Source organism: Corythoichthys intestinalis, chromosome 3 (genome assembly GCF_030265065.1).
Source record: "Corythoichthys intestinalis isolate RoL2023-P3 chromosome 3, ASM3026506v1, whole genome shotgun sequence".
In the NCBI taxonomy this organism is placed as follows: Eukaryota; Metazoa; Chordata; class Actinopteri; order Syngnathiformes; family Syngnathidae; genus Corythoichthys; species Corythoichthys intestinalis.
Genome location: NC_080397.1, coordinates 38,381,017 through 38,401,850, shown reverse-complemented (window position 1 = coordinate 38,401,850; position 20,834 = coordinate 38,381,017). Strand labels below are relative to the sequence as shown.

The following is a 20,834-nucleotide window of genomic DNA, read 5'->3' as shown; positions in this document are numbered from 1 at the left end:
ACTTTGTGGTTTTTCACTTATCGTGGCAGGATCTGGTCCACATTTACCCCGAAAAACGAGGGATCACTGTATTTTCTTCCTAATACCAAAGTAATCTGTTAAGTTTCAATTTAAATGATGGAATGTCTCAACAATTGCAAAACTTCATAGTTGAGGCCAAGTTGTCTATCTGCTGCATCTTCGAACTGATGCCAGATTCAACATTTAAATGCTTGCAATGCAGATTTAATCAAAGAAAATTTCACCCTTTTCTGCCACAGTAGCGGATCAGAGGAGTCAAGTGTCAGAGCAAAGTGTATAAAAATGTGCATGGTCAACAAGTAATAACAGCATCCTCTCAGCCAGGGCTGCAGCCAATGATTTGTGGACTTCTGAAAAAAATACCCACTTTGGGCCTTGGAGAACACAGACAAGATCAGGGAACGGTCCTTGCTATTTTAGACAGGCTGGAAAATTGCCTGCCACATTTTGGCTTCAGTAGCGTTTTCATCTGCTGGTGGTGCTCTGGTTATAAACAACATTATAAATAGAGTTGATAGATCTGTCAAAGCTGTCATAGTGTATAAACCCCATTATGTTAGGTTGATTACTAGCCAGTTCCCTGTACTAGAGTACTGACACGAATTGGGATTCACTTGCCGAGTGCATCAAGATCATGTGCATGCATGGGTATGACTTTGGGCTCAATGCAGAGATCAATTTGGGCTTCATGGTGTGGATGCACCATATTACGGTATAGTGAACCTTTTTACTTTCTGTAAGCTTACAAATAAACAAAATGGTTTAGTTTGCCTGTCAGTATAAATCAGGACTATTCATAAAAAAGACATTCCAGCATGAAATTGGGCGTTCCTTGTCATGCCATAAAATAAGGAACAAACTTTACAGGCCTCCAAGTTTATTTAAAGTACTTCGTTGACATAAGTGAGTATATTAAAGATTTAGGGAAAGTGAGACTTCCAGGCATTTTTTTCAGTACCGTTTCTTGTCCTGGATTTTCTCAGTTGGATTCTATTTAAAGGTCTTTATGGGAATGTGGGGGCGAGTTGGGAAAAGGGATGAGTACTGTTAAGACACTAAGCAGTCCAAGTTTGGACAGGACTAGAAATAGCATTTTTTGTACTCTGTGGTTTGACTATATACACAAGAACAATAAAATGAGTCATTTTATCAGCCCATTCAAACATAACAAAGGAAGAGACAGTAGTTTATTTTGGCCATTGCTTGCGCAAATCTTCTCTCCCAAATTGTCTTTGAACATTGTGTGTGGCACTTAAAAAGTCCAACATTGACTGGATTTAATTTTGTATTAATTATTCTATTACGGCAGCAGGTATCGATTATTTAAGTACTCAATTCATCTATCAGTTAGTTTGAATAATTAGGTAATCGGATTACATACATGCGTTAATGCGTTGAAGAACAGATTTAAGGACATAAGTGTAGCGTCAGTGCTTGCGATAACATTTATTTAGGCTTGCTAAGTTTGCACTTTCCAAAGAACAATAAATGCAAATACAAAATAGTGTTTCTTCAAACTAATCGGAATTGCAATTTCGTTTCACAAGAGCAATAAATGCATTTAAAAATAAATTAAAATATCTAAGATTAGCCTCAAATGGTTTAAAAAAAATAATTAATGAAGGTCTAAATACAACAAAAGCAAAATTGGCTAACTTGCATAGCAAAAGTCTAGCATAAATACTACAAAATGCTAACTTTGAAAAAAAAATTTTTTTTTTTTTTTTACAATGCTCTTAATAAATCGTTCAAACACATATCCCCCCCCCCCCCAAACAGCTAAATATACCCCTAAACTAAACTGTGAATGCATAAACAAAAACTTACAACCGAATGTTGGTCTCAACAGGGAGCAGCTGGATTCAGCCATGTTAGACGAGTTATGTCATATTCACTGTTTCCACTAGAGGGAAGTGTATACACCCAAATAAATAAAACTAAATGCAACACTTTTGAAAGAAATCATTACAACGCCACTCTATTTAAACAAATCATTGAAGCAGAAAAATTTGTGTCGGAGCTGTTTTCTCTTTGAATTACTCGATTTAATCGCTTAATCTATGCAGCACTATATTCTATTAATCTGTGGCTATTGTGAACACATGCAAGAAGGTACCTCATCGCCCCGGATGACCTGTTCCCCATTGGAGGCCATTTCCTGGTTGGTCCTGTGTTTCAGCTCCCGCTCTGCAGCTGCTAACTCCTCCCTCGCTTCCTGAAGCTCTTCAGCTTTTGCTTCCTTCTTACGGATGATGATAGAGGCCTGAGCGAGTTACGTTACAATGAAAATAAAATCAGTTGTATAACTTTCAAGGATCAGTAGACAATATGAAAGCGTCAAAAATTTAAAATCCCGTGTTTTCCGGACTATAAGTCGCAGTTTTTTTTTCACAGTTTTGGCTGGGTGTGCAATTTATACTCAGGAGCGATTTATGTGTGAAATTATTAACACATTATGATATCATTTCACATGTTAGTGACACTGTGACACTGATGGTTTGGTAAACTTGTTAGCACGTTCTTTATGCTATAGTTATCTGAATAACTCTTAATAGCTATGGCCACGTTCGCGTTCTGCCTTTGGCAATGTGTGTTCAATTGTATTATTGACTTTTTTATATTGAAATTCATGCTTTTAGTTTGTGGCGCTTTCACGCCCAAGTGGGGGTGCACTCACACTTGTTTACGCGAAGAAGAGCGCTCACATCCCAGAAAAAGACAGAGAGCTACACAGTGTCTGAGCGACTGGGCGAGGGGGAGAGAGAGAAACATGGCTGCGAACCTACATTCATTGTTTATGCTTGTAAAATATCTCTACAGAGGCAACGCCTGTGTTTATCATCTTTTCTGTTGTTGTTGTGTGTTTTCCACCCGCGATCACTTAGAGCCAGTTGTGTGGTTGTTTGAATGATGTGCTAATGCTAGCGAACGGATGCTAACCGTTTGTGTCATTGCTGTAATAGCACCTGATTATTATTTATTTACGTTGATGCGAACCTGTTTGGTATCGAGGATGAAACTGATTTGTATTATTTCTATTTTTAGTTTCACTCTTCAAATGATGGTGTCATAACAACGGCCAAAATTAAGTCAGCAAATTATACGGATGTCCAGCATCGTCATTTGGGAGTTTAGCTCGCTGTATATCCAGGACCGAGCCGTAGCGTCCTGGTTAGGACAGTATATTCGCATTTCGTTGTTCATGCATCATGTAACCTTATCATACTGTACACTTATTCAGCATGTTGTTCTCTATTGTATTTTTATATTAAATTGCCTTTCAAGATGACATCTGTTCTATGTGTTGGATTTTATCAAGTAAATTTCCCCCCAAAATGCGACTTATACTGCGGTGCTACTTATATATGTTTTTTTCGTCTTCGTTGGGCATTTTATGGCTGGTGCGCCTTATACTCAGGTGCGTCTTACTGTATAGTCTGAAAAATACTGTAGTCAATAAAATCCTAAACAGGTACCTGCTGCCTGTAAAGGGTCAGCTTATCATCTATTGGGTCACTTCTCATCATTTTCTTCTCAATCAGCTGGTTTATCTGAGAGTCAACTTCTTTAATCTGCCGGAAAAACAAGAGTGACATCGAAGTTTATTGAAGGTAAAAGATGACAAACTTCACAGTAACATTTTGCGCCTGACCTTCTCTCCCAGCTCCAGGAGATCACCGTGACCCATGGCGGGTTCTGATGCCACTTTCTGAAGGTACTGAACAGTACGCCTGAGGACTTCCAGTTCTTTAGGGAGTTTCTCAGACACCATGTAGGAATTTATCTTGATCTCCTCTTCAAGCCTCTTCATTAAACCTTGGGAAGGCAAAGCTTATTGTGTTAGTAAAAAACGATTGCGTTAAGAAATTGAATATACACTTCTACACTTTTGGCATGCACCAACTATTGTTAGGAGGACAAGAATAAAACAAGACATTTTGACACTAGATCTTATTTTATAGCAGTTCTATTAATAATCCCATAAAACTGCACTGTGTCCCTCGACAGTAAAGAGCAATACTTACTATCTGGACTGGCATCAGCTGCAGCCTGTCTCATGTCCTTTAACTGTTGTTGCAACCTCTGCAGTCTCTGCTCTGCCTGAAACAGCTGAGAACAAGCGGACAATTACAACAACTGGCTGATGGAAAGATTGTACATGATAAATCATCTTAAGCTTGTTTTAAATGACCTAAAACGTATCTTTCTTCTTGCTTGATTTGATTGGATTGAAAGAAGAATACAAACAGTAAGATTAATTATGAATACATAAGGCAACATAATGGTTTTCAAAAGTGTATGTGGGGCACATTGACAGAAATAAGCAATTGTTGCGATTTATTGCCGTTATCCTAAAACAGAAGCTGGCTCAAGTATAAAACAAAATAAACTGGTGTTCTCAGCAGAATTTCTTTTATCTTTAATAATAGTGAAGCTGCATATAGTACATAACATTTTAGTCGCATAAGATTAAATAATGTTTGTGAATTGGGTGTAACACAGCCATTTAAAAAAAAAATTTGAATGTTAAAGTTTGCGTAAGCACTTTTTAGGAAAAATATTGGTACAAGCCTGTACAACCCTACAGCTATTTAACTAACAATTAGAGTTTGTGTATAATAGTCAACAATGTTTGATGCGCCAGAGTCTTTATTACAAACATTCTAGGCGTAACTTTGGATTATACAACCTGGACGTATGCATACCCTGCAGCCACAAAATTAGGCACTTTTGAGCTAAAAGGTACATCCTAAATGTTTCTATTGACGCCGTTGTTGCGATAAAAATCAAAAAGGGCTTGGCCAGGCAAAGGCCCTGATAGTTTTTTGAATGGTGTTTCTTCGGCGCGCCACACAGCCCAAACCGTTTGACCTACTGTCACTGGTCAAATATCAAAATAACAGGAATTTTCGCGCCACGCAGGGAATTTTTCGATTGACCCCCCCCCCCGCCAAATTTTTCGTTCGCCTGTAAATGTGGGTTTTTTGAGAGAAAAAAATTCAAATGTACGTAGTCCAACAATTTTTGACAAAAGTGCATAATTTACACATAAAAAATTCCAGAACGGTAAGGGGCATAAAAGTTGTATACAGAATTGAGCAAAAACAGCCATTTACGTCCAAATTTCTGATTCATTTTCAATGGCAGGAAAACATAGGTCCTTGTAATTTTTGACCATTGACCGTTAAAGCCCACTGACATTTAACTGTCGCCCAAGTATGTCGATGCCTTACTTGGGTTCGATTTTTTTTTTTTAACCTGTCCTGTTCAGCTGTTTGACACGGAGAATGGAAGTCTAAGTGCCCGGATAGTCTGAACAGTTTTAATGTTTCACATTGAGAGTCTGACATACTGCCTTTGTGATCATTCAACATACCTCATTTATTATGACAAAACAGCGAACAGGAAGGAGTTATGGGGGAACAAAAGAAAAGAAACACAAGAGAAGAAAGAGAAGAAACACAAACCACAACAAGAAATACATTGAACGCCTAACTACACTAACTACCAATATGTTGGTGCTATCGTCAGCTAAATGTATTTCCGGTTAACACCATGTGGGGGGGGCTGTTGACCAGGGAAAGAGGGGGAAGAAGGTGGGGGAGTCTATAAGCTAAGTGATAGAAAGGAGTCGAGTGTACACAAATCATCTCTGTGATCTAGAACCCAGTAATTGTGTGAATCCCTTGTGAGTGTAAGCCCGTTGGCGACCGACCCTACACTGCCCCAGCGCCAATCCAGGCACCGGGACCCCCCGCCCGAGCGCGCCCAATAACATCCAGCCGCTCGCCAGCCCCGCCGGGCACACAGCAGCCACGCAGACGAGCGGAGACGCCATGCGGGCGACGACATAGGGCTACGGCCCCCACCCAGCCAGCCCGGGGAGGGTAGGGCGGGACATGGGTTTTGGGGCAGCGCAGCCCATCCCTTCTCCCGCAGCCCAGCAAATGAGCCCCCCCCCACCCCCCGGAATCCCCCGCGCGCCCATCTACTGGTCCATTCATTTCTAATGGGATGCCATTGACAGCCATGTACGTCCAAATTTCCCATTCATTTTCAACGGCAGAAAAACATAGGTCCTAGTGATTTTTGACCATTTAGGACAGGGGTGTCCAAACTTTTTGCATAGGGGGCCAGATTTGGTGTGGTAAAAATGTGGGGGGCCGACCTTGGCTGACGTCCTTTACGCAGAACAATATATCTAAGCCAATTTTAGCAAGCCATTCTGCGTGTCACATTTGCTTTATTTATTTATTTTTTTTAATTGATAATTTCAAAAATCTCGCAACTAGCCTTTGTGGCGTTCTCTTTCGACTCTCGGGCTCTTGTGAAATACTGCTAGCTTCAAGTTGCTTCAATTTCTCGCTGCATATCTTCCCTGTTATCTTGTTGTACATGTCAGCATGTTTTTGTTTGGTAATATCGCCAAACTCTTTAACTCTTTAAAAACAGCGGCTGACTTTTTGCAAATGAGGCAGACACAGTTGTTGCATATTTTAGTAAAGAAAAAGTCCAATTTCCGCCTATCCTTGAAGCGTCGGCCATCGCAATCAACTTCTTTTTTTTTGGTGATTGTCGCCATTTTAGAAAATTGCAAGTACAGGGTCACACGGGGTAATGTTGCTTAGAGTGCTGCTGCCTTTTAGTGGGTAAATGAGGAGCAGCATTTAGTGTGTAAGCTACTTTATATGCTGGTAGCAGTACTGCTGACCAAATTATTAAATCTGTGTGCGGGCCAGATGTTATTGATTTTATGAAAGAGGCTGGGGGCCAGGTGAAATTTGACCCTGTGCCGCATTTGGCCCCCGGGCCGGACTTTGGACATGTCTAATTTAGGATGACAGCCTATTGACATTCAACTGGCGCTCAAGTACTTAAGTCAATGCCATTGACAGCCATGTACGTCCAAATTTCCAATTCATTTTCAATGGCGGAGAACCTGTGTAGTTGTGATTTTTGACAAAAAACATATCATTATAGGCCATTGACATTCAACTGGCTCCCAGGTAAGTCGATGCCATTGACAGCCATGCAACAGGACATGTCCCCCAAATGTCCCCAAATCAATAGGAAGTGACCATGATAGGTCTCTATCTACCACAGCAAATCCCCATCGTAATTTCTCCAGAAATTGCAGTTTTTAGTTTAACAAGGTTTTCTGTTGCACATCATTTAATAGCTAGCTACATTAAAGGCAAAGATCAGTATGAAATAAATACTTCTAACAGTATTCTCTTTTTGAATATACATTGTTTTTACAAGTTGGAGTTAAAGTGACGTAAGTAGTTTATACAAAACATTATAGTTTTTGTTAAATAAATGAGAAGGGAATATATCTACAATTGATAAGAAAGGTATTTAATTTACCATTTAATGAGGAAAAACGATGAAGAATTAATATTGAGAAAGTTTACTTGGTTCTTTTGTTCTTGCTTCTGGTTGGCCAAATGCTCTTCTCTCTTCTTTTCAACTCTCAGCTGTCTGGCTTGCTCCAGCATCTGTTGATGGTTGGACACTGACTCCACCTAGTGGAGAGATAAGTACACTGTTGGATATTTGTAAGGGCTCGTATCTGAAGGTGGCCAGCAGCTTTCAAAAATACACACGCAACATACTAGATCATGTTTCACCTTTTGGAATGACTTGGTTGTAAGATCAACAGCCCATTACTTGGCCGGCTTGTTAAAAACAACTTTACAAGGTGTCAAATCCCTGCCAAGATCTACTAAAGAAGCTGATAATATATGATTAGGGTTGGGTTTTCATTCCTAACACGTTCCTAAAGCCTTATGAGCACTACAAGAACAAATAGGCCGTTGGAACGGTGACTCACCCTCTTTTTCAACCTTTCCACACGTTTAATTAATGGGCCCTTCTCTTCCTCCATTGCACTTATGTCCTGTAAGGAAACAACAAAAATACTGGATAAGCTGTCCCATTCACATACAGTCAGGTTTGCATAGGGACGGTCGGGACAAAACACTACCAACTTTTCAGGATGCTCAACTCGTCCCCACCAACTTTTTAAGCAAACTTATTTGCATTATATATTGACTTCAGTTATATAGGTCATTTAGATTGTCGTCCCTTATGTTGTAAGGATATAATTGACCCTACCATTATTCGTGCTTAGTAGTAGTACGTTCACTATGCGTTATAAATAAAATGTATTATTATTACTATTATTACATTGAACCTTTTCACCTGCTTCATGTATCAGTCCATTTTCCCCCCTAAACGCACGTTTGATTGGCGGATGACTTGACCCCCCCCCCCCACACACACACACACACACACATCCACAGCCGCGACAGAAATACTGCATGTCACCTCCTCCGAAGACGAGGGATATTATAAGTTTTTTTCCCCACAAGCAGCAGCCACTGTAAGTAATGTAAAAAGACGTCAATGTTGTAAATATGGAGAACAAACCTCTAACTTTGCTACTGAAAGTCTGACCTGCATAAGAGTTAGCATAACATTAATCAGTGAAATTCTCAAACTCCAGGATGAAGCTGCTTTGGGAGAAATCTCCTCCTGTATGTTTTTTACTGTTAACGTTAATTATACTGTAAGAAATGTAGTGAACTAAGGTTTACCCCCTTCTCTCCAATTTTTATTTTTATCTTATTTATGTGGTCTTCAGGCAACTCAAAGGAGCTTTCATTTTTTTGTTGAGTTTGGCTGTGCTTGTGGACAAAAGCAGTAGTGTTTTACCTGAAGGAAGGCTCCAGTTTTATTAGGGCCCGAGCACTAGGCGTGCGAAGGCCCTATTGTAATGCAAAGGATTATTATTATTAGGGCCCGAGCACTAGACGTGCGAAGGCCCTATTGTAATGCAAAGGATTATTATTATTATTATTATTATTATTATTATTATTCTTCTTTCTTCATGGCAAATGAAAATGGCCAATTTGGAGGCCTGAACATGCACGAAAAGTCACCAAAATTTGCACATACGTGCAGATTCGCGTAAATTTCGATAATCTTGCGTCGTTTTGAAAAAATGTCAAAAAATGGCTCAGTGGCGCCCCCTTGACCCTTAAAATTTTCAAAAAGGCCTCTCCTCTCAGGTTTTCAACGTAGAGCAATGAAATTTGGGGAGTAGATACCTTATGCCTAACTGTTCAAAAAAGCCTCTTGCACCCATATTCCAAATCCAACAGGAAATCGGGTATTTTGGATCGAATGTGAAATTTTTTCGGTTCACAGTTGGAGTTTACGTTTGGAGGCTTGAACATGCACGAAAACTCACCAAAATTTGCACATACATTCAACTTTGCGTAAATTTTGATAATCTACAAAAAAATTTAACAAAATGGCTCAGTGGCGCCCCCTTGAAATTTTCAAAAAGGCCTCTCCTATTAGGTTTTTTCAACGTAGAACAATGAAATTTAGTGAGTCGATACATTGTACAAAACTGCTCCAAAAAGTCTCTTGCACCCATATTCCAAACCCAACAGGAAGCTGGAAATTTTGGGTCAAATGCGAAATTTTATCGATTTACATTTGAGACCTTGTCGCTGAAGGATAAAGTTGGATCGTCTTCAAAATTGGTCAGACTATTCAGGAGACCTATGAGATCTTAAGTTTTCAAAATGGTGTGTTTTCATTCAAGGGTCTGGCCTGGGCGTGGTCCCAAAGTCGGCCATTTTTAGGCAAAATACCAAATTCAGAAAATGATTAAAAACTCCGTGATCCAACGTTCAATCTTTTTCATTTTTAGCATGTTTATGAGATATCCCAGCCTGAACACGACTGCATTGAAATATTACCCATTAGGCCTGGCGCCCCTAGTGGAAACAGGAAATGGCCTTCTTTAGGAGACAGGCTCCTCCTCCAAGGGAAAAAAATCTATTGACCTCAAACCTGTTTCAGGGGAGCCTCAAGACATGTGTTCAGGTGCCTGATGAAAAATATTGAGGTTTCGTTGAAGCGGAGAGGTCCAAACTGGAAGTGAAAATGACCGTCAACAATTTGTCTCGCCAAAAACTTTGAACAGTCATAACTCGGCAGATATGCAACATATCTGCGCCAAACTTTCCGTGTTTGTTGAGAGTCATACCCTGAAGGTTCTTGTAGGGGTCATTTGCATCAACTCTACAGTGCCAACTAGTGGCGACAGAAAGAAGTTTTAAAAAAGGCCTTTCCTGTTGGGTTTTTTCAACGTAGAGCAATGAAATTTGGGGAGTAGATACCTTATGCCTAACTGCTCAAAAAAGCCTCTTGCACCCATATTCCAAATCCAACAGACAATCGGGTATTTTGGATCAAATGTGAAATTTCTGTCCATTTCTAGTACAGTTTACATTTGGAGGCCTGGACATGCACAAAAACTCACCAAATTTTGCACATACATGCGGCTTTGTGTGGATTTCGATAATCTTGCAACGTTACAAAAAAATGTAACAAAATGGCTCAGTGGCGCCCCCTTGAATTTTTCAAAAAGGCGTTTCCTATTAGGTTTTTTTAACGTAGAGCAATGAAATTTGGGGAGTCGATACCTTGTGCAAAACTGCTCCAAAAAGTCTCTTGCACCCATATTCCAAACCCAACAGGAAATCGGGTATTTTGGATCGAATGTGAAATTTTTATCAATTAACAGGGTGCACATTTGAGACCTTGTCACAGAGGGAATCAATTGGATCATCTTCAAAATTGGTTAGACAATTCAGGAGACCTATGAAATCTAAACTTTTCAAAATGGTGTGTTTTCATTCATGGGTCTGACCTGGGCGTGGTGCCAAAGTCGGCCATTTTTTCGGCAAAATGACAAATTCAGTAAAGGACTAATAGCTCCTTGAAACAACGTTCAATCTTTTTCATATCTGGCATGTATGTGCGGGATCCCACCCTGAACACGAGTGCATTGAAATATTACTCATTAGGCCTAGCGCCCCCTAGTGGGAACAGGAAATGCCTTTTTTACGAAACAGGCTCCTCCTCCAAGGAAAAAAAAATCTATTCACCTCAAACCTGCATCAGGGGAGCCTGAAGACATGTGTTCAGGTGCCTGATGAAAAATACTGAGGTTTGGTTGAAGCAGAAGGGTCCAACAGGAGAAGTAAAAATGACTGAAGCCATTTCGTCTCACCACAAGTTTTGAACAGTCATAACTTCTACAACATATCTGCGCCAAACATATCGTGCTTGTTGAGTCATAGTCTGAAGGGTCCTGTAGGGGTCATTTGCATCAACCCTACAGCGCCAACTAGTGGCAATAGAAAGTCACTCATTTTTTTAAATATATGTCCAGTTCTTTTCAGGTTGGTCATTGTAGTTTCAAGACCTTTTAAAATACTTATTTTACGGCCCATGTCCACATGTCTCTGTCTGTTGCTGTGATGACCCTTTATTCGCTCCTTTTTTGTAGTCCTCTGTCCAATAGGGGTTTTTATCTCTTAGGTGTGTGAATGTAAAGAGGCAACTTTCGCGCATGTTAGGTTCTAATGAGATGATTAGAGAGGACGATCTGCCACCACCCTGACCTGCACACTGTCCGAGTTGCATGACGTCCGAGTTGCGCTAGATTGCGAGGGCCCGTTCAGTCCTGCTTGCAGGCCTAGTTATTATTATTATTATTATTCTTCTTTCTTCATGGCAAATGAAAATGGCCAATTTGGAGGCCTGAACATGCACGAAAAGTCACCAAAATTTGCACATACGTGCAGATTCGCGTAAAATTTGATAATCTTGCGTCGTTTTGAAAAAATTTTTTAAAATGGCTCAGTGGCGCCCCCTTGACCCTTAAAATTTTCAAAAAGGCCTCTCCTCTCAGGTTTTCAACGTAGAGCGATGAAATTTGGGGAGTAGATACCTTATGCCTAACTGTTCAAAAAAGCCTCTTGCACCCATATTCCAAATCCGACAGGAAATCGGATATTTTGGATCAAATGTGAAATTTTTTCGGTTCACAGTTGGAGTTTACGTTTGGAGGCCTGAACATGCACGAAAACTCACCAAAATTTGCACATACACGCAACTTTGCGTAAATTTTGATAATCTACAAAAAAATTTAACAAAATCGCTCAGTGGCGCCCCCTTGAAATTTTCAAAAAGGCCTTTCCTATTAGGTTTTTTCAACGTAGAATGATGAAATTTGGTGAGTCGATACATTGCGTAAAACTGCTCCAAAAAGTCTCTTGCACCTATATTCCAAATCCAACAGGAAGTCGGAAATTTTGGATCAAATGCGAAATTTTATCGATTTACATTTGAGACCTTGTCGCTGAAGAAAATAGTTGGATCGTCTTCAAAATTGGTCAGACTATACAGGAGACATATGAGATCTTAAGTTTTCAAAATGGTGAGTTTTCATCCAAGGGTCTGGCCTGGGCGTAGTCCCAAAGTTGGCCATTTTTGGGCAAAACACCAAATTCAGAAAATGATTAAAAACTCCGTGATACAACGTTCAATCTTTTTCATTTCTAGCAAGTATATGAGATATCCCAGCCTGAACACGACTGCATTTAAATTTTACCCATTAGGCTTGGCGCCCCCTAGTGGGAACAGGAAATGGCCTTCTTTACGAGACAGGCTCCTCCTCCAAGGGAAAAAAATCTATTGACCTCAAACCTGTTTCAGGGGAGCCTCAAGACATGTGTTCAGGTGCCTAATGAAAAATATTGAGGTTTTGTAGAAGCGGAGAGGTACAAACTGGAAGTGAAAATGACCGTCAACAATTTGTCTCGCCAAAAACTTTGAACAGTCATAACTCGGCAGATATACAACATATCTGCGCCAAACTTCCCGTGTTTGTTGAGAGTCATACCCTGAAGGTTCGTGTAGGGGTCATTTGCATCAACTCTACAGTGCCAACTAGTGGCGACAGAAAGAAGTTTTAAAAAAGGCCTTTCCTATTGGGTTTTTCCAACATAGAGTGAGGAAATTTGGGGAGTTGATACCTTGTGCAAAACTGCTCCAAAAAGTCTCTTGCACCCATTTTCCAAATCCAACAGGAAATCGGGTATTTTGGATCAAATGTGAAATTTTTATCGGTTAACAGTAGGAGTTTACATTTGGAGGCTTGAACATGCACGAAAACTCACAAAAATTTCGACATACATGCGGCTTTGCATAACGTTCAATAATCTTGCAACGTTACGAAAAAATGTAACAAAATGGCTCAGTGGCGCCCCCTTGAAATTTTCAAAAAGGCCTCTCCATTTAGGTTTTTTCAACGTAGATGGATGAAATTCGGAGAGTCAATACCTTGTACAAAACTGCTCCAAAAAGTCTCTTGCATGCGTATTCCAAACCCAACAGGAAATCGGGTATTTTGGATTGAATGTGAATTTTTTATCGATTTACAGTGTGCACATTTTACACCTTGGCACCTAGGGAATTAGTTTGATCATTCTCAAAATTGGCGAGACTGTTCATGAGGCATATGAAATCTTAAGTTATCAAAATGGTGTGTTTTCATTCACGGGCCTGACCTGGGCGGGGTGCCAAAGTCGGCCATTTTTTCGCCAAAACACCGAATTCGGAAAATGACTGATAACTCCCTCATACAACGTTCAATCTATTTTAAATCTGCCATGTGTGTGAGGTATACCAGCCTGAGCACGACTGGATTGAAAATTTACCATTTGTGCCTGGCGCCTCCTAGTGGGAACAGGAAATGCCCTTTTTTACGGTGACACACTCCTCCTCCAAGGGAAAAAATTAATCGACCTCAAACCTGCATAAGGGAAGCCTTAAGACCTGTCTTCAGGTGCCTGATGAAAAATATTGAAGTTTCGTTGAAGCGGAGGGGTCCAAACAGGAAAGTGAAAATGACTGTCAATAATTTTTCTCTCCAAAAATTTTGAACAGTCATAACTCGGCAGATATACAACATATCTGCGGCAAACTTCCCGTGCTTGTTGAGAGTCATACCCTGAAGGGCCTTGTAGGGGTCATTTGCATCAAACCTACAGCGCCAACTAGTGGCAATAGAAAGTCACTCGTTTTTCCAATACATGTTCAGTTCTTTTCAGGTTGGTCATTGTAGTTTCAAGACCTATTAAAATACTTATTTACGGCCCATGTCCACGTGTCTCTGTCTGTTGCCGTGACGACCCTTTGTTCGCCATTTAAAGGAAATATTTTTTTTCAGAGACTCAGGCAGCTTATAGAGCCACAGTATTTGGCACACTTGGTCGAATTGGCCGAGTTAGAAGATTAATTTTGGGTTTTGAATAAGGGCTTGGCTGCACAGCTCAGTAGTGGCTCCTTTTTTGTAGTACTCTCTCCAATAGGGGTTTTTATCTCTTGGGTGTGGGAATGTAAATAGGCGACTTTCGAGCATGTTAGGTTCTAATGAGATAATTAGAGAGGAGGATCTGCCACCAGCCTGACCTGCACACAGTCCGAGTTGCGTGACGTCCGAGTTGCGCTAGATTGCGAGGGCCCGTTCAGTCCTGCTTGCAGGCCTAGTTTATTTTTGTTATTCCTTGACTGAGAATTGTTTTGTGATATTCCAATTTATTTAGACAGACCATTTTGAGTAGTATTAAGACAATTTTTTTTTGCATACCTGGATAGTTTGTATTCCTTGTGTATGTTAATTTAATTTGTGTTCAAATATTGCAATTTTAATTTGCTAATAAAATCCAGACTTTTACTCTGGAAGTTTTCAAAATGTTTCTTTAATAGTTTTTGACAACAAAGGTTTGAATCAAACGGTTTATCACCTGAACCAATACATATACACTGCAAAAACCCACCTCATTAAATAAAAGAAATAAATGACACTTAAATCCCTTGTGATCAGTGTAGACCTACTAGAAATAAGTGAAATTATCTGCCAGTGCTTCGAGTAAATTTTACTCGCTTAGATTTCTTGAAATAAGAAAAATAGCTAGCTGAAAATAAGCTTAACAGACTTATTTTACGCCAAAAAAGTTTGTATATTTAATCTAAAAAAAAAAAACTTAGAAAGAATAGATATTGTTCAAAACATTATTTGAAAGCATTTTTATCTTGATTTAGATGAAAAATGACCAACTTTTAGATGTCTGGGCTTTAGAAGAACAAATAGTAATATTTCCTTTAGGGCTGTCCCAAACGACTAATTTTCTCCCGATTAGTCAGCCGACTATTTTTACGATTAGTCGACTAATCTAATAATTAAAAAAAATTTTTTGTTGTTGTTGTTGTTTTGTTTTCTAATTTAGCAATGAAATTTTTGTTGACGCTTATCAATTCACAAAAAACATATTGGAACACTTAAATTATTTATTAAAGTACAAATAAACACGTAAATAACAATAATAAATCACAAATAAACAATGAGTTGAAATGCTGATAGAATTAACTAGTGTAGCATCTTGATTGAAAAGATGGTCTCTTAAACTGATGGTTTACAACTTTTATTCCATCCTTGATGTAATCACACTGTAAAAGCTATGGTGCACACAAATAAAACAACACAATTAGAAATTAACGAAAACTTTTCACCTTTTTCCTTTTAAACCTTATTTATATATCAATGAATTGCCTATATGAATTGCCTTTACCTTAATTTATTACCTTATCATTGACAATCTCTCCCTTAAGTGTAATCACTGTATATACTGTATATATTTATGACCTTTTAACCTTATATAATTTTCTATACTATAAAATTGGCTGGCAACCAGTTCAGGGTGTCCCCTGCCTACTGCCCCGAGTTAGCTGGGATAGGCTCCAGCACCTCCGCGACCCTCGTGAGGAAAAGCGGCATGGAAAATGAATGAATGAATGAATGAATAAAATAAACCATAACATGAAATAAACCTTTCAGTTAGCATTAAGAACAATACTAATAGCGCTTACAGGCCCATTGTCAATGAAACATTATTATTTAGTAAGGCGACAGCACCCTCTGGTGTACAAAAAATGAAAAAACAAAAAAACAAAATTACAAACTGGGTTACGGCGCTTGAGGTGTTTATTCACGGCCGACGTTTAGCCAAGCTTGGCATTGAAGAGACAGGACGGAAGAGTGTACGCTCCTTTGTTTCTTTGAAATAAGTCAATGTTTTGGACACTCTGGTGCGGTTTTTTTGGCTTTGTGCCGCATTCCCCGCTTGCATACAGAGCATCCGACATTCTGAACTTTCCGTGCATATATTTTTTTAACCCTTCATTAACCGTCGACGGGATGTTGTGCTCGTCGACGGATTTACGTCATCGATGACGTCGACTATGTCGACTAGTCGGGACAGCTCTAATTTCCTTAAAGTAAATATAAATTAATCTGACACATTAATCTGTTAACTAGCCTTTAACACTCAAAACAAAATGGAGAAAATTATTCGACTAGTTTTAAGAAAAATTATCAGATTAAGACATTATAAATTTGCAGTGTGAAAGTTAGTATAAATCAATACAGATTTTATTTTGTATTATTCATTTAGCCTATCATTTTTTCCCCCTTTTCTTTACTAATTTAGCAATTTAGCAATGAAACTTTTGATGATGCTTATAAATTCACAAAAACATTTTGGAACACTTAAATTCTTTATTAAAGTACAAATAAACACGTAAATAACAATAAATCACAAATAAACAATGAGGTCAAATGCTGATAGCATTAACTAGTGCAAAAGAATGGAATGTAAACAGATTCAGAACACCGACGTCGCCTTTACAACATGATTCATAACAATTCTTAAAAAAAATATCTAGCATTAATATTATAGCATACTACTATACATAATAGTAGTGTAATAATCATTCATTGCTAATCAGATTTTTCATAAAGGGTGTCATTTTAAAGCTATTCTTAGTGTAGAATCTGAATTCTGAAGTATGTAGGATTACCTCCGGAAATTTGTTATTTATATGACAAACATGACGTGCTTTTATTTTGAAATGTTCACCAGAAGTACGCTAAACTGCTAATCGTAAGCCTTACACTCCGCAAATAAAGCTCTATTTGTCATTACATGTAGTGTCAGTAATCATTTTTTTCTTCATTTTTTTCGTTTGCAAATGCTGTTAACCAGCGATTTTTCATTTTGAAGCGTCACCTTTTAACCGCAGGTTTGCTTTTTGGAGAAGACTGCCAATGTTTCATAGCAGGCTAAAGTCGATTGTCATTTTTCTCCATTAGCCTCAATGTAGCAATGCTAACGTTTGCAGTGTTTAATATAGATGTGTTTCCTTATTTTGTATGTCTGAATTTTAATTATACGGCGTGTTGATGACCCCAGTAAACATCTGTGAAAGGAACTGTTGTCTTATATGCCATCAGCACGCATGCACAAATGTATGCACGTGCCCGCGTGGCAATAAAGTGCAGCCGTGACAATTACCGTCCTCATTTTTATTTACAGTGCGATAAATGGATTCATTGCATATCACGACAGGCTTAGCTTCTTCTTCCTGCCTTTGATGGGTGCGGACGTGTTTTTCCTCCCTGCTGCTGCTTGCTGTTATATTCGTCTTCGTCAGTCAGTCTGTCTTTTTTTGTATTTCCTCTGTGGATCAGCCGCGCTGGTCTCTCATACAAAAATGGATGTGATTCTTTGGTCTATCAGCGCAATTGACAAGATTTTTTTCAACAAGACACGGTGCACCAGGAGAGCCGTTTTGCCTGGAAGGCACCTTTGCCGCTGGTTACGTGAGGGATTCATGGGATCACTGGAAACCATGAATCTTACTGTCCTGTCCGTGGAAGATATCGAGGATATTTGGCTGTTTGGCGTGATGGTTGTGGGGTTCCTTCTACTTGGCGTAGGAGGTGCCCTGCTATACCGGAAAGTTTCCAAGACGGCAGCTTTCAAGGACATCAACAAATTGACCACGGATCAAACTGTGCGATTCAAGGCATGGAAGACCGCGTGGAGGCTCGGACCGAGAACTGGCTCCGTGGACTCACGGTTCGGTCGGAGGAAGCAGGAGAAAAGTGGATACTATCTTGCGCCAGGTGAAGGAACTGTCAGAGCAGGTGACTGAACTGTTGATAAAGACAGCGACTATTGGCAATGACTTAAGGGACCTGAGATCTCGCCTACGCCATGAGGAGTGCGAATTTGACTGAAGACCAACAGTATTTGGACATATTAAATTACTTATTCGGCTTAATTTGATTACAATTTTCCTTTCCCTTCCCGAATTCCCTTATCTTCCCCCATCCCTTCCTTCTCCTGGGGAGAGCCATGCAGATGTTCCTATCTTTTGCCCTTGATCTCTTCCCAAGGCCGGTCGCAGGGCTCTTGCGACTGTTATTTTGTCTACAGACACATACAAATACTGATACACTGGCGCACACACACACACAACCTCCCCCACCTTCAGTCTGCCACCGCCTTTTTTTCACTATCACCCCCCCTCCCCCCAGCCATGACTGGTAGTTCTTTTTTTTGTACAAAAAAATCTTTGCACGTGACCTGTGCGTCGTGTCTTACCCATGCTATGTTGTATGATTTATGCGTGTCTACTTGTAATTTGCTCTGTAATTTCTGAAGAAGAGAGAGAAGTGGCGGCGCAGAACCAAGTTTGCAGTGGCCTGATGCTCACTCATCGAACGGAATTTCGTTGCATCTGTTGCCATCTTGTGAGAGCTGGTGTCAATGACAAATGAATCTCTGTATCTGAATCTTCAATAAAACATGTCGTTAGTTAGTTAGTTAGTTAGTTAGTTAGTTAGTTAGTTAGTTAGTTAGCTAGTTAGTTAGTTAGACTTACGATCTGCCAGCTTGTAATTGTCTTCTGTCGTCTTCCAGAATTACAACTGCGTGATGGCGCTTTAGGTATTCATTCATGGCCGACGTGAAGCCAAGCTTAGCATTGAAAAGAAAAAAATCTCCCGACCAACCTCCCTTAAAAAGTTTCTCCTCGGATCTACACAGTTCACGTAGGTCAACCTTTTTGACTTCAAAACAGCGAATTTCTCCGAAAGGTGACAGATTTTCATGCCTGATAGAATAACTTGCTTACATGTTATCATGTAAGCAATCTCTGTGAAGCACTATTTAGACAGAAATTTCTTAAAGGCCAAATGTGAAGTAAGGTTGGCCAACCATGTTTTTGAATAATGTCGATGGCTTAACAATTATAAGCATATTTTCGTTATTTTTTTTAACGCAACCCTTCCAGATTCTTTGTTTAACCCATAGCAACGCCCTTGACAACGAAAATGCTTTTCTTCGACAATCTTCGGAAATCTTCGGAATTGACGTCACACCGAGAACTGCGAGGGAAGTCCGCCATACACACAGTATTGTTGCATTGCTTCTTGGTAAAATGCCACGGCAGTGTGTGGCGATGTATTGTTCTCAATCTAAAGAAAAATTGTATGAGTGGCTGAAGGATAGCAGGGCACGTAAATGGACATCTTTTGTTCGCACTAAGCGAATGAATTTCACGCCATCATCGAGTAGTGTTCTCTGCTGCAAACACTTCGAAGATGCCTGCTTCCTCAACCGGTCTGCTTATGATCAAGGATTTGCCAAAAAGTAAGTGTGATTTTTGGATAGATGACTGATGACTTTGTCAAACCAGAGCTGCCAACTGTTGTGGAATGAACAGTAGAAGCTAGCGACGTTAGCCGAAAGCTAACTCGTGGCAATCCCCGATCATAGTTGTTGTTGCGTTCGCTAGCTTAAGCGTGTTTAAATAGTGCGTCATCTACGATTTTGTCCGAAAGGGTTAATCCACTGTCAATCGGGAAAGGGGTGTGGATGTGCACATAAGCGGGTCGGCGTCGCGGTAATTCACGGTCACGTTGCCGCAAGAGACACACACCGCCGGTGAGTTTGTGCACATTTATTTGTATTTGTATTAGGTATTTCCACCTTCATGCTTCAAACATTGCATTGCTTTTGGACGGTTCGGCGTCTCTTTCACGGTGATCGCATGATAGCCCAGGGGTCCCCAACCTATTCCACTAAGGCACACTGTGGGTGCAGGATTTCATTCTTACCAAACAAGATGACAACACTTTTTCCCCAATCTGGTGTTTTACAAGTGCAATCAGTTGATTGCAGTCAGGTGTGGCTTGTTTTAGCAGAAGCCTCATTGGTTCAACTGTCTCTGCTGGATCGGCTGGAACAAAAACCAGGACCCACAGTGTGCCTTGAGGACTGGGTTGAAAACCCCTGTGATAGCCTTCTAGTTTGTGTTTTACGAGAGCCGCTGACAGGTGACAGCTGAAAACTAGCGTGTTGGTTTAGCGTAGCCATTGAGTCAATCTCGCAGCGAATCAGCGAGCGGTGCAGGTCACGCAGTGAATCATGGGAAATGTAGTCTCGGGTCAACACTGAAGTGGTGCTTTGTAATCTGTTCGCTTGTGAGAAAAAACTACATTTCCTCACGCCATTAGACGCCACTTCTACAGGCTCTATCTATCGCTCCGCACAGCCTGCCGAGAGCCCCAAGCTGTGTTCGTACTGTTAGCTCCATGTGTTAATAAAGAAACAAAGTTGTCAGCACGTCGTGTGTTCGATACCTTTGTCAACAAAAAGCTCATAACAAGACACTATGCACGATCCGTTTAAGAGACGCTGGGACTGGAGAGCTGTGAGTAGTAGGGGGCGACGGGGTGAGATGAACGAGAAGCAAAACTTTGCGGTTGAATGTGGCGGCAGTCCGCTATTATTTTGTTTTCTTAATGTTGCCACAATAAAGTGGAGAAAGCCATCAACGACTCATCTCCTTCTTTCCCCCCAACGTTTTTATATTATTATTTTGTATGCACGAGAGCTGCCGGGCTGTTTGAATCATTGTTTGAAGGGCTTCGTATGGCGGCCGTATGGAGCGCTGCCATCGCTGTTCTCGGTGTGACGTATCACTTCCGGGTTCGTCCCCTTTCAGGCTCGAACTTCGGAAACGCGATTATT

At 40.2% G+C, this 20,834-nt stretch overlaps 1 protein-coding gene across 1 annotated transcript in view; it reads right to left on the bottom strand.

The window, feature by feature from the left end:
* Positions 1-20,834, bottom strand: part of ift81 (intraflagellar transport 81 homolog) — a 42,259-nt gene that overhangs the window by 20,065 nt on the left and 1,360 nt on the right. Inside the window, exons 5-10 of the mRNA XM_057830985.1 lie at positions 7,856-7,921; positions 7,437-7,547; positions 4,047-4,131; positions 3,674-3,837; positions 3,498-3,593; positions 2,138-2,284 (exon numbers count right to left, since the gene is read on the bottom strand). Coding sequence (XP_057686968.1) covers positions 2,138-2,284; positions 3,498-3,593; positions 3,674-3,837; positions 4,047-4,131; positions 7,437-7,547; positions 7,856-7,921 — 669 coding nt within the window. The remainder of the gene's footprint in view (positions 1-2,137; positions 2,285-3,497; positions 3,594-3,673; positions 3,838-4,046; positions 4,132-7,436; positions 7,548-7,855; positions 7,922-20,834) is intronic.